Genomic DNA, 15,143 nt, shown 5'->3' with positions numbered 1-15,143 from the left:
ACAAAGTCATTGTTTCATGAGGGTGTGAAAGCAAGGTTAAAGTAGCGAAGTCAGAGTAATGAAGGCTTGTATAGATTTAAATGATCTTCCATGCGAATAAGGAGCAATCAATTTGAAATTCAAGTTAGTTAAGTGAGTTTTATGAAATCATGCATGAGGCCACTGGTGGCACTAGATGGCAGTATTTGCTTTTAAGTAGAAAACCCCCAGTGACATTTAGATTTGCAGAAACTATGGTGTTGAATGGTGAATAGATAGTGTACTTCAGACAGAATGGGAATTAAAGTTCATGCATTATCCAACAAACATTTATAAAAGGAGCCCAAGTACCATAGCCTAAAAACCTAATTTGTATGTTTATAGAGGCAGATATTTTTACCAGTAATATTTTCACCCAACATAACTGATACCAAAGACCTGCCCTGAAGGTTTGCGTGACAATGAGCTGCATCAGTTCCAGTGCCATAAACCAATACTGCACAGGTGTTAGCATGTTTCAAAACGTTTTATTAAACACACAGGCAAAGCATTCCACAAGGAAATAAACAACGGTGTGGCTCTTTAGAGCTATAAACTGAACAGAAAAATAACAGACCCGAAATATACAAAACATTAAAACAAGAAATCATTCCTTCCCAATCCCCATCTTGTTAAGGAGCCCCACCAACATACAAGTACTGCCCCACCCACAGACAGCCCCAAACAAATTAAATGTACCATAGACAACCTAAAATTGGAAACATCTTTGTTGACTACTCTAATTAGACTTGCCGGTAAGAGGGAGGGTTGAGCAATTCGGTCTGGTTCCAATCTCAGACACACACAGACCCACAATTTAATCAAGCAACTGACAAATTACATGAGACTTTACATCTGGACTAACAGAGTGCCGCCTGAAAACAAGCCTTTATTTCAGAGGCAGCACAAATAATGGTTTCCAGTAATTGGTCTTTCATCCAAACATGTTGATAGGTCAGGTTTTTCTGGGCTACTTTGATTGGTCAAAAGACCAGTCAAGAGACCAATGATTGAAAAATGGTGTAAATACAGCCACACTCATTTGTTACATTGCTTAATACAGAGATAGAGATGCAGAATTTGGAAAACAGTTGCCAGTTCAGAATGTATAACCGCATAGTTTGGTTCTGTCTCAAGTCATTAAAAGCACATTTCCTAAAGACATGCTTGCTAGGGACTACTAAAGTATGTGAACTACTGTACTGGCCGTGAGACGGACTGCAGTAGTAATGGCAGTGACCTTTTATAGTTGAAAAAGAATAGGTACCCACTTGACAGTGTGTGAGGACGTTGTGGCTTGCGGTGCAACTTCGCTAACATTGCCAGTTTTTCCCCTCATTAAATCTGATCAACTCCAGGCTGTTGTCAAAAACAAATCATTGAAAATCAGGGATTCTGTCACCATGAGCGTTCAGACACTTTGATAACTTAACCCTAATATAGATTGTGGATGAACAAAGCCTTTAATACGGTCCTAGTTCGAACTGGCAAAACCGCTGCGCTTTTGACTACCCTGTCAGGTCAAGTCTAGACATTCTCTAGATTCCTCCAATGAAACACATTGTTTGACATTGAAGCGGTAGCTGCCAGAAGTTCAATAAGCATAAAAACATTAATGCAAATACTAAAGGGACACTACGTTTTGAAACAGAAAGTAAAGCTAACTTGCATTACAATAGAAAAGTATAACAGGATAGTGTACATGTACATTTCCAGTATATCAGACTTCTCCCCATGAAGAAGTCACCTTAGAAGATTCAATTCAGATCTGGAAAAGAAAAGGTAGACCAAGTGTAAAAAAATAAAAGCTCATATTGAATGAGTCTCACTAATAATTTCCCCACTCTTTACTGAAACGTACCTTTCCATCAAAGCAGCGCTGTTTGCAGGTCCTTTCGGTGGGCATACACACTTCAGTAGAACACATGAAGTAGATCTGGTCCAGAGGAAGATAGTTAGATTCCATGCTAGCCAAATGCATGAACTCACATTAAAATATTTCCAAATATAGACACTTGACATCTATGGTGGTGGGATTTCTCAAAAAGTTTCACTTGCCATGGAATCATAACCCAATCTACAAGAAGAAATCCCCCAGTACAGATTCTGGCCCTCACCTCCTCAGTCAGGTATTTGTTGCTGCGCTGATCCATGAACTGAAATGCTTGGACCATGAAGCGGCGCCGGTGGCGGTTTTGCCGTAGGTTGTGGAATTTAAGGATGGAGATATTGGGATCCAGAGAGTTGGGGCACCTAGAGGGTAGGAATGACCTCTTACAACAGTTAGGGATCAGAACAAAAAAGCTACACCAGGAGAACACAACAGTTGTCCGATATGGGGAGTTTACTTGTACAAATTCAAAATGAAAAATAGACTAAGCCTAAAATATTGTTTATAGACATTTAGAATAGTTGACAAACCAAAAGACCTGTACCTCTAAAACTGCTACTTTGGTCAGCAAACTTCCTGGTTCAGAGTATACATCTTAGAATTGACATTTTGATTCAGCATGAATTTTTGTTCTGGTGGATTCCTTAGCGGCCATATGGAAGTTTACTGTACTAATAGCATGAATGAACAGAATTGCAAATGTTTTTGGCAGCAAAGTGACATATTCCCAAATTAAAATCTCAACAGTCCAACAGACCTGACATTGACATGTCGGCACATACTGGCTTTAGACAACTGCAATACACTTTTGCACACTATCAATCACATGGAACATACACTTCATTTTGTCTCTTTCAAAAAGATGACATTCGTCACTCCTTATCCCTTCAAAAACAAGTTGCCTGAGCGGCCATCTGAACACAGCACTAGCTAAGCATCTGTGCATACTGCACGTTGTCATGGTGAACCCGTATGGGTCTTGCAACAGTTATGATATTGTAAATTAGAATTGGTTTGCAAACATGTTTTGTCACGGTAACAGTCTTAGAGCATACTGTCCAAAATACATCTGGACAGAAATCCATTGAAAAAAAGGAAGTCTATTGAGACACCTGATTATGAAGTAATTTACAGCTTTGACACCACAAATGTAGAAATCACAGGCTTTCTTCATAGGGTCTGTACATCTGTTGCTCCATTAGAGGGGTAGGTATGCAATCAGATTCACTTAAGACAGTCCCTGGATCACAGAAAGGCTAAAACATTACCCCTTTTGGGTTGCGCTAAAGGACATTTTATAAGACCTTTTTGCAAGCGCTATTGATGGGCAAACTCCAAACACCACATCTGAAATAAAAATTTACTCCAGTATGACTCCTTCGGTTAGTGCAACATGCACTTTTCAATTGGACCTTCTGGCCCAGAAAGACCGACAAATGCCCACAAAACAAGCTGCTTAATACACTTTACATTATTTCCCAACAGGAGTTCATTTTACATTCATGGGTTCCTAAGAGTGATCTGAGGGATAAACCGCACTCAGGTCAATGATGTTGAAAAACTAATTTGAACATCACATTTCCTAACAATAAAGACTCATCCCAATAGTCCTCCCTTTAAGAAGCCACAAATCATTTTGGCATGCTACTGTATATCTCCAATGTCAGAAAGGTAGTTTTTGGGTTTCATTGTATTTCACGTATGGCATTTTGTTTTCCAAACACTTGTGGCATTTACCAATGGTAAACACCTACCAGGGTGTTTAAAACAATTGTAGGATAGTTTGATTAATCACTGTAGGAATTTAGAAAAATCTAGATCCATTTAAGCCAAAAATCTAAACACTTCAAGAGTAAGCTAGCCTGTGAATAGTCACTCTCGGGTGGAAACCCTGTATCTACATATTTTGGCATTTATTTCTCTTCATGAATCAACACTTTTGGTAAAATTTTATTAAACATTTAACCAATGAAAAGTATTAAGAGCCTGTGACTGAACATCATAACTCCATTTGAGCTAGATTTGAGTCAAATATTAGTAAACACACAAGTATCTGACCAAAGACAATGCAATCAATTATTTCAAAAACAGTTCATTTCTGGAAAAGTTGAGATTTTGGCAATACAAGGTTCCACCCGATAGTAATGATATGCAATTTACAGTACAATGTTGGATAAACCGTCATTGTTGCAGAGCTTACCCTTCATGAATGAGAACCAGAGCCTTCGTGGCAGAGCGGGGGTAGGCCAGGCAGTAGTTGACCAGAAGTGTGGCCTCTGGCCTCGGAGACATCAGGCGAACTTCCAGATAAACAGGTTTTCCAAGGAGGACCTGCAGGGGCTGATGGTACTGTTCGAGGTAGGTGTCGTAACTGCCGTCTGTCATGGATCATGGTGGGTTTTCATGTTAATACATGAAAGGCAATGGGGCCATCATGTTTCTCTAAACAGTCTGTAATGACATTACACAAACACATAGGCCTAAATACCTTGAGCAATCCTGAGCTGGACACCAAACAGTCCCCGAGATCTCACCATTGAATGGGAGCTGAAACTAGGGCTTTTCACCATGTATCCCAAACGCACTACCGCCGGCCAGGAACCCAGCTCTTCTCGGGGGTAGCGGCACTCAACCATGACCCTAGAGACCAGAGACGTAGGGCGCTAGTCTGAGTAGGGGCCACTAAAGATACATTTTCTCAGCAGCTATTTCACATTACATTCAAAAATCTATAAGTATCCACCAGCACATGTCAATATAGCAGGACAGGGGAAATTAAAAGAAATGCATACTGAACATACACAAGTGTCGATTATAAGGAAAACTTGCAAGATTAGGATGTGTTCAATGACATTTAAATTCAGATTTCCTTAATCTTATCAATTGGTATCATGCTAGACGAGTGGCACCTAGGAATACCTGAGCAGGTTGTCTCTGGAGATCACGCCATACTTCAGGTTAAGGGTTCGGACAGCAGTCTGCAGCTCCGCTGTGTAGATGACTGTCCCGCCAATTTCCTGATGACAAAACATAGGTAGTCATTGGGGGGGGGGGGGTGCAGGTACAGGAGCTACAGCAGGAAGGCTCCAGAGGCAATTATATCCTGGCCCACTTACATACGAGTGAGTTCCACAGCGCGTGACAGAGAACTTGAAGACCGCAAACTTGTTGCTGACAATGACTGGGCCACAGTTAGACTTCCCAACCACCACCAGGTTGGCGGGATCCACGGGAAAAGTGGCAATGTCATGGTGAATGATGAAGACAAAATGTTTGTCTGCCGTGCACTCTGGAATGGGAAATGGGTACATGAGTCCTAAACTACCATGGTCAGGGCAAATGAGATTTTGCTGATTGAAATAGGAACATTTACCATCCATTGGGTAGAAGCAGGCGGATGTGGCTGAATCCACACAGCAACCCATTGCCAAACACCGAGATGATGAGATTCTACTGTATCGGTAGCCACAAGGTACCTGCTGGCTACGGGGAATACTGCAGCCTGAAATTCAAAGACAACTGGTAGGAAGTTGGTAAAGTGCCAATTTCTGAGTTTGTAGAGTCATGTTTCCCAAGTGTAAGGAATGTTTGTTAAAACCACCATACAAGCCTTAGGAAATTGGAGCCCTTCTCCAAACCAAAAAGTTTTACAAAACACACTTAAGACTGCCTCAGGACATTAAGACAGCAAAGTGCTTGATATCATTTCCCTCTTCTATTGCACTACATATACAGGGAATCAAAGACGTCCGCTACCTTTGTAGAAAGAAAACAGAAACCCCTGTATTACAACCACATGTAGCAGCTAAAGGGACTTAGCAAGTCAAATTACCACAGCTCCAAAGGAAGAAACTTCAATACAAACTTGAGGGATCCAAGAAATTATGCCTGCTGACACTGTACAGTGCCTCCAGAAAATATTCAGACCCTTTTACTTTACATTTTTTTTATTTAAACGACTAAAGAACTTGGAGCCCACCTGTCACAAATTCAATTGTTTGGACAATTTAAAAAGACCAGTTCATGGAAGGTTTTAGAGTTCACATTGCATATGAGAGCAAAAGGAAGTTGAAAACCGAAGAATTCAGCTGGCCATCCAGCTCCAAACTAAGAAAGGCCTTAATCTGGGAGGTGACCAGGAATCCAATGGCCACTATACAGAGCTTCAGAGTTTGTTATCAGATATGAAAGAACTTGCCAGAAGGACATCTCTGAAGCACTCCAATCAGGCTTTTACAGTAGTCGCTGAACAGAAATCACTTCTGAGCAAAAGCATTACGACGTTATGCCTGAATGACTCCAAGCATGAGGAAAGATTCTCTGGGCCAATCAAACTATTAGGCCTTAATGGCAAGGCCTATGCTTGGTGAAAACTAGGAACCACTCATTCTGGTAGAGGAATATGCAAGTATGCAACAACAAAATCTAGAGAAAGTAAAGGAGTCTGAATACTTACCAAAATACCAGACTTCAGTTCAGTAAAGCCAAGCTCATGAGGCATTCAATATACATCAAAAATCATAATTTAAGCCAATCATGTATGCAGCAACTAAGAATTCAAGCTTTAAGGTTGAATAGTTACGATTTGAAGGGAGACGGCTTGGGCAGCACTGTATTTAAATCCCATAATTTATGTGCATCCCCTCTTACTGATTCACAGCATGACCTAAAAGCATTGACAATACATGGAAAACATCTAAAATACATAAAAACATTCTAAAATTAAGCATAAAAAAAGCACTACACGTTATGCCAAATGTAGTCAATATTGCAGTTTCTTTGGACAAAGTAAAGGATATTAAGGCAGGCATTCAGAACAGTATTTCAAAAAGCATGTTCAGTTAGCTGGCTAAAGCAGACAAGTAACCAGATATAAATTCAGTTAATCAAAACAAAGCATTCTGGTTGTAGAGTAAATGTTATGTTCATTTCAAGCCTTAAAGTCACTTAAGAATATTTAAGCAAGTTAACACTTTAGTATACCAATCATGTCAAACTGACCAGAGCACAAACAGGAACTATAATTGTGGATTTTTAGACACTCAAGTGCCGAGAACATTGCATGACTCACCAGAAGATGAGAGGGGCTTTTGAGGGCGAGGGATGGCAAAAGGACTATGTAACTTTGATTCCGGCCGAGCACGAGGTTCAAGAACATCAGGGGGGTCCAGGGGTGCCGCAGAGGACACGGGCGATTTGGGACGAGACGCACATGAGATGTTGGATTCATTGACTATGCCACTCTCATTGACATAAGACACCCTCAACGTGAGTCGACCAGCCTAGAAAGTCAGTGTTGGGAAGAGGTAAATCCATTTGAATTTGATGACTCAGCACAGCCTTCCATATACACAGTATTTACCATGAAACATTTGACATGCCATTTTATTTCAAATTAAAATGTTTGAAAATAATACAGGAGAATACAAATGTTTATGGGGGAAAATGAAGGGGAGAAGGGAACAATCACTATACATAACCCATTTTCCATGAAAGCAACCATAAATACTGGCAGGAATGCCCGCATTGCCGATCGCATGTTCAATAACTGTCAATGTCTAACATACAATTAAATTAATGGGTTTCAAGTACGATGCTCCCCTTCAGTGTGAAAGCGCAATTAGATAAAACTAAAGTGTCAATTGGATATGTATTCACCCTTGAGCTCTCTCATAGAACCACCTCAGGAAGCAGTTACAGCAATGAGTCCCTTTAGCAGCACTGCATATCTGATTTCTAAAAATCCATGGCCACTAATTTTTCAAGAAATGGCTTATTTATGTTGGTTAACAGAAAAATAAGTCCTGCTTAAGGTTCTCAACTGGATTGAGGTCTGGTCATAGAATGGTCCATTCAAAGACTCATGCAGTCCAGGCTGATTAAAGGATCTGGCCAAAAGCAGTCCTATGAGTGTTGTTAGCATTCCACCAAGGACATCATTTAGACCAAAGAACTTTTGCCACATTTGCTGTGGACACATTGTATACTTATGCAATCTAGAAAGAAGTTCGCCAGTACTTTCAAGAGCCAAAAGGTCTAATGTGACTGGAACTCATTGTTTTTATACTTCTGCATTTTATTCAGGTGTGTGACTGAAATCTACTGACTGAAAGTTGGTTTTGACTTACAATATCTAGCACAAGGTATCCCTGTAAATTCCTAACCACTATAAAGTAACATAACAGCAATCAATATTCATTTCACTTTTATTTCTACAGCAAAGTATTTACTTTGGCATGTGAAGAAGTCACACCAAGCACAATTTTGTCTGGAGGCTTAAGCTTAATTTCCACTGAATTGACAATCTTCAAACTAACATTCCCACTATATTAAAACACAGGAATGTCATGAAGTAATTTGACTGTTGAAAGAATATCTAAAGGTTGTGGTTACATGTAACTCATGTAAAAAATTGACAGTCCCATTAGTAGCGCTCCTACAACAGCCAGTGACAGTCATGTGTTTTGTATCTATCAAAAGGATTATATAAAGAGGCATATGCAAGAGTAACTCCAAAAACACACAGACTGTATCGTTTTATTGTACAATTCTGATTAAAGTGGAATGAGGGCTAAAATGTACCTGACGACGGACAAGGCAGCCTGAAAAGCGGACAGTTAAAGAGTTGTAGTTCTCTTCTTGGCTTAGAGAGTACCCACAGGATTCTGGGGCCTCAAGAACAGGAAGTGTATTGTTGGATCCTGTTCGGAACATTAGGCACAAGATATAGATAAGAACAAATACAATTTTATCATCTTTAAGCCTACCAATTACTTACCCAAAATCTTGACTCCACTCAATGGACCGGCTGGCAGCGTGACTTTAAATTCATCCTCACTGCAAAGAACTATTAAACTGACTGGGGCAGCATTGGTAACGGAGACATTGGTTACCTCCGGCACCGCCTCCAATTCAGACTGGACGACAGAGACTTCAGCTAGTTGCACTACAGCCTTGCCATTTCTATAACCATGCTCTTCGTCATCAAGGTTGTGGGGTTTAAAGGTCTCCTCTACTGAAGGCCCATCAAGGTGGTGGTGTCTGAAAGTCACTTCTTCAGAGATGTCATCGAAGTTGTGGTGTTTGGAAGTCCCCTCAGAAATTCCCTCCCATCCCACTGCAGACAAGGCAAAGGCCAAGCGAGGAAAAACAGGGCACACCTTTGTCAAGACATGTAACATTTTTCACAAGTTAAAAAATAAAATTAGGACAATTTCCCAAAAGCATCATAAATCTAGTTACAGTAGGACACTCACAAGAGCACACCACCTGCAAAGCGGTCTTCCTTTTACATACTTGCACAGTTTAACCAAGTACACAAATACTATTTTGTGCAATCAGTTGCTCATTAAAAACAATGTCATATACATAATTTCAGTGGGGGAAAAGTATAAGCTTTAACAGCCAGTTTTGCCCAGGTAGGCTGAAATAACTTCATTTAGCGGTTTTTAAATTGTCAGTCACTTACATTGACTGGGATAATATTTTCCAATTTTACAGTGCTGCGGGACAACCGGTCCTATAGATTGCCAGTGGTCGGGATTTATAAACCACCATTTACAGAGGATCCATCACATAGTGAAAATGTTTGTAACCCCTCCCAGACACATGGGACACAAAATCACATTTCTTCCAAGGGCCTCTGATAGGCCTTTTGAGTGAGGCATAACATGTCACTATGTGGGTGTGTGGTTAAGACCAAACCAGACCAAGTTTCTAATCATTAAGGGTCATGCACATTTAGACGCTTGGTTTGTGCTCAGACACCAGAGCAATCAGGACTTCTCACAGACAAGTTGATTAGCGATCATCACATTCACATGGGCCGTTCACATTAGTGAACACTGAGTTCAGTACAAATAGAGTCCTCCTCCCACCGATTTTACGGGCATTTTTGTCTCCCATCAGACTGGGTCAGAGGTCACCATTAGCATCTAGCAACTGAGGCAGGACAATCACTAAAGGTTAAATGCTAGTGATGGGTGGTCAACAAAGCACAACGAGGTGACTTCAGAGGTAAGAATGGCAAGTAATCGCAAGGTCTACAATTACAGCAATGTGCCACCTTTATAAAAGGCCTGAAGTTACCCTAATGATTTTCTAATCATTCGCACCTGTCCTGGTGCAGTCTCCTACTGTGTTGTCAATAAAAGGAAAGCAGTGAAAGGGGTGCATGAAGAACCATTGGACAAGCTATAGAGCCGGACAAAAACCAGGCGAAGTTGAACATGTTTGCACTCAAATGAGGATAGTTAAGCATAGCCAGTGTGGGCAGTAACCAAGAACCCTGGGCCCCCTGACAAGATTCCAGGGGACTAGGGCTGTCCAGGACCCCAATTTTTTGGGGTTGACCGATATTCAACTGATCTGTGACTAATCAAAATATAAAATGTTTCATAAGACCATCAGCGGTCTATGAAGGTCATGTTAGAAAATGTCAACCTTGGAACAACTCGATCTGACAGACCTTTAAGCATGTAATTTAGAGATGTAGCCCATTCATACTGAAGTAGAAAGCAATGGTTTAGAAACCCATTTCCAAAGGTACTAGCCTACACAACCCATAAGGAAAAATGCGATTTCCGTTTTTGGCCAGCTATGTAAACTAACATTGATCCTGCAAAATGTGTTCAGTTGGTTATAGGCTATTCCCATTTGTTTTCCAATGCCTCTTAAAATGAAAGTAATTCAAAGTAATCAGATTACGTTACTGAGTTTGAGTAATCAAAAAGTTACAACACCGATTACAAATGTGGACAGGTCACTTGTACCTGTAACAGATTACATTTAACCTACCCAACCCTGCTTGCCCCATAGTTGCCAGGGTGGCGGTTTTCCAGAAATATTGGGCCATTTTAAAAAAGGAGTTGCGGAAAAAAATTATGGAGTTGCGGGTTGCGGTTATTTGGGCTAAATGTATAATGTACCGCGGACGCAAAAACACATTTTTCAAAAAAATTGTAGACAAAGAAAATGAAAAGGAACATTTTATTACTGGGTGTTGATCCCGGGAATGAATATTTGGCAACAACCACTGCTGCTTGAGAGACGCGAGAAGGCGCAGCTTTTGATTCATCACCACGTCACATGAGTTATAGAAGCGTCGGTTTGGTTGTCCGTAGATGAACAAGCAGCATATAAAAAGTGTCATGTAAATAAGGGAAAGTATGGAAAGAAGTATCGCAAAGAAGGGGAGACAGAAAGGCTTAAGAGTGCATTCGAATCGTTCCAACCGATGATAGAAAAGCTTTTTGTAAATATTGCAAATGTGAAATAAGAGCTAACCACAGTGATCTGGTAGCTCATGCTGCGTCTAAAAAAAACATTAAAAAATGCTGCTCCTTTCTCAAATGCCAGAACATTTGACACCGGCAGTTCCTTTCTAAGAAATAATGTACCTGTGAAAGAGGCAGAGTGGAAGCTGGCTGCCCACGTTGCTTGTCACTCAAGCACTTCAACTGTTGACCACTTAGGAAGTGTTGTGGAAGAAAGGCATTAGTTTGCACCGAACGAAATGCACAGCACTAATTAATTCAGTGATTGGACCAGTAGTACATGAAGACCTCCTGGAGGATGTAGGAAATGGACCACACTCTTATTGCTGATGAGAGCACTGATATCATGACCAAAAAACAACTATATAATCAGATATTACAGCAAAAAGCTCTCACGAATTATAAGCACTTTTGCTGGAATGCTCAATATAGTAGCTGGTGATTCGCTGACCATAGCAAATGCTTTATTCAAATTCCTAGATGAAAACACATTGTCCATTTTGAATTGCATCAGTCATGCAACTGATGGCTGTAACACAATGTGTGGCCAACATAATTCAGTGCTACAGAAATTCCGTGACCGCAATCCTCATATTGTCTATATAAAGTGTGCCATTCTCTTCAGCTCTCTGCATCAAAAGCAGTCAGTGTCCTCCCCAGAAATGTTGAGTACATGGTTTCTCAGACCTACAGTTGGTTTTCAAATGCCACCCAGCGTCTCCAAAAGACATCATGGAGTTTAACTTTTCTCATGAGAACCTTTAGCCACTTGATGCTGTAGACTTTGGGGTGCAGTTCAGTCTTGCTTTGTTTGAAGCCAATGGAATAAGTTACCTAGCTGAATTGGACATGAAACGCAGGTGCAGGGACTACATGCTAGAGTTATCTAAGGAAATTAGGAAGATACTTCCAGATAACAAACAGAGGCTCTCAAATTCCTGTCACTGAGTCATGTTCTGTTGTCAAGTAGGCCAAGAATTGATGATCTTCCCTTTTCCACCTCTTCAAGGGAGATGTAGGAAAAGCAGAGCAACAGTGGTGTAATTCACACTCTTGAATGGAACAATGCAGAAGATGGCAAAACAGAGGACTTCTGGGTAGAAGTTTCTGCATACACAGATACTGCAGGTGATAGAAACTTTGAAGATCTTGGTAATTATGCATTGAGTCTTCTTGCTCTACCATTCAGCAATGCAGCAGTTGAGAGTTCATTTTCCTAAATGTCACTGATAAAGAACAAGCTACGAAACAGGCTAGAGCAGAATTCTTTGCTAAATATAATGAGGATTCGAGCTTACATGCAAAGAAGAAACATATGCTGCCATGAATTTAAACCATCACCACGGATGCTTTCTCTCTTTACTGCTGAAATCTATTCAGCACCACCTGAGAAGGGTGGTGAAGAGAGCACACATATCTAAAATAAAACAGCCCTGAGATTGTATATAGTTCTGTTCAAAGCTGTAATCAAAATTAGGCTGCGCAGTAAGACCATCTAAGAAGAAAATGTGAAAAGTTCTGGAAAGACAAACAAAAAAGGGACAAGCGTTCAAGTTTACCCAGTAAGCCTATTGGTAATAATATTGATAAAACTGCAGATCTGGAGAGAAAAGCATCAGAGAGAAGTACTGAGAAGATAAAATGTAAGTACAAGTTAGTACTCCTGAATATGGTCAGAAAATATCAGAAATGACGTTCTTATTTCACCTTTATTATATGAGAAAAAAGTGTGATTAAGAATTTGGGTAAGACAAAAGATTAAACTTATACATATATCCATTTATTTTAAGGCCCTTTGTGGGAATCCGCCGTTGACACTAAAATTGGGCTAGTTTTCGGGTTTTGAGTTGTCATTGTACCGGAAATATTACTGGGACCTGGCAACCCTGGCTTGCCCCCATGTTACCTTACAGTTCAACATCTTGGAGAACGCCTCAGAAACAAATATATGGATACAGTCAACTGAATAAGATTCTCAAATGGATTGAGATCTGGTCTTTGACTGGACCATTCTATGACTCGTTTTATTTATTGATATTATTACGACCAGTAAATCATACCCACCTTTCCCCACGTTAGCTACGGCCAGGTTAGTGCTTTCATTAGTGCCAAGTTCCATCGGATATTGCATGACTCACCTGGAGAAATTGTGCGATTTTGAGTGAAGGGATGAGGGGGTGACAACTTTGAAGCCTGCAGAACACGGGGTTTAGGATGAACGTCGCTAGGGACCAGGTGACTATAGTCAGCACATGACGCATCTGAAATATCCAGTAGGCCAGCCTCATTCACATAGGACACCCTCAAAATGTGCTGCCCGTCCTGTGAAATGTCGGTGTTAAGAAATGTACAACAATCACTACAGTTACAAAATCAAAATACATGACAGTAAAACACTAATAGAAAGAGGGCAAAACTCACCTGAAAACTGACAAGACAGCCCGAAAAGCGGACAGTCAATTTATTGAGTTTTTTCCCTCGTCTTAGCGAGTACCCACAAGATTCTGGGGCTTCTAGAACATGGAGTGTCTTCTTGGAACCTGTTTGGAATTTTCGTTATGAGACTTGTTACCAAGTTGGATTTAACCTTATTTAAAATCACCTAATACAATTACCCAAAATCCTGACTCCACTTAATGGACCAGCTGGGAGCGTGATTTCAAATGCATCTTCACTGCACTTGACCGCTAAATGGTTGGAGTTATCTGGGTCCTCAAATTGCGACTGGAATTCAAGATCGTCTAACTCTGCATGTACTACATCCTTGCCTTCTTTACAATTTACCTCTGCGTCTTCGAAGTTTGGTTTAGTCGCAAATGCGGAAATGCACTCCCATTCCGATGTAGCAAACGCAAAGCAAGGCCAAGCCAGGAATAAAAACGTTGCACTCCTTTGCAAAGCCATTTAATTCCGTAGGATCACCGAATGTTAAAGACGGTATCTCAGTCCAGTCGAATGTTTTTTCGGTAGGCTATATAGCCTGAACCCAAGATCGAAACATTGGCTGTGTAGCAAGCTACACGTTTTATTGTCAGGGATTGATTTAGGACCCAAGGTGTATGCAATTAAGTAGGCGGTAAGGTTGAAGAGAACTAGAAGGCACCTATGGGGTATATATATATATTTTTATTTTTTTTTCTATTGTTGTCCTAAAGTTTCTTCCTAACTTTAGGACAACAATAGCCTACCAAGTATACGTGCGTTTGGTACATCTCTATGCAGTATTATCCGCATTTTCCCTACGTAATTGAGCTACTTAAACGATATGGCAGACGAAAATGTTTTTGGACTTTTAAATTGCCCCGCTTCTGCTGACGCTAAGCGGGAGGAAGGTGGTGTAGGTCACATGTTTGTATTCGCAGTGTAGTCTTCGTTTATTTCGTTTTTTGTTGGTATACCTTAGACAGTAATAAATCACTGTTAGCGTTTTATGCCTTGTATTACATTTGTGTGGACAAATTGTCCCCCATCGTCCAAAATTGCTGCACTAACGGACCAGAACAAAATTCTAGTTTGTTGTGAAACTTAATTGGCAGTAAAACTTTCTGATTCTGAAAAGTGATAGCTTAACACTCTTAAGTCAACATTTTCTCAGCAGTGGAGACAATACATGACTGCAGAATCAACGTTACTAAAACTAACCTGCTGTATCATTAGGCTACTAAATTGGTAGGCTACTATTATTTGGTAGGCTAAATTGGTAGGTTACTTTTATTTGTCAAAACACTATATAACATTAGAATAAGTACAAATAAACTTTAAAAATAACAAGAATTTCTTGTTGTCCAAAAGGTGATTGATTTCTTGTGAGAAGGCTTGAAGGGATATCATTAAGAAATCTGAAGAAATATAACTCTCTACAACTGATGAACAGTTGTTGACAGTTTATCAGTCTACAGAAGTGGTGTCACTTCTGTGAGTGAGAAGGAAATCAAAAGAAGTGAAAGCTCAGCATCCGG

The 15,143-nt window shown here is 40.3% G+C and overlaps 1 protein-coding gene across 1 annotated transcript; it reads right to left on the bottom strand.

Moving 5' to 3' along the window:
* Positions 1-486: 486 nt before the first annotated feature.
* On the bottom strand, positions 487-14,224 carry LOC105022730 (zona pellucida sperm-binding protein 4). The gene is made up of 14 exons (XM_010891403.3): positions 13,800-14,224; positions 13,606-13,724; positions 13,323-13,506; positions 8,688-9,026; positions 8,492-8,610; positions 6,981-7,191; positions 5,283-5,411; positions 5,026-5,198; positions 4,829-4,926; positions 4,398-4,549; positions 4,110-4,287; positions 2,136-2,271; positions 1,880-1,954; positions 487-1,786 (listed from the first exon to the last, which is right to left on the bottom strand). Exons 1-14 carry the CDS (start codon positions 14,086-14,088, stop codon positions 1,781-1,783), a joined length of 2,208 nt encoding a protein of 735 aa, XP_010889705.2. The 5' UTR covers positions 14,089-14,224; the 3' UTR covers positions 487-1,780.
* Between the last annotated feature and the right edge of the window lie 919 nt (positions 14,225-15,143).

This window comes from Esox lucius, chromosome 2 (assembly GCF_011004845.1).
Source record: "Esox lucius isolate fEsoLuc1 chromosome 2, fEsoLuc1.pri, whole genome shotgun sequence".
Lineage (NCBI taxonomy): Eukaryota > Metazoa > Chordata > Actinopteri > Esociformes > Esocidae > Esox > Esox lucius.
The sequence above is the reverse complement of the archived record's forward strand: the minus strand, read 5'-3'. Positions and strand labels throughout refer to the sequence as shown.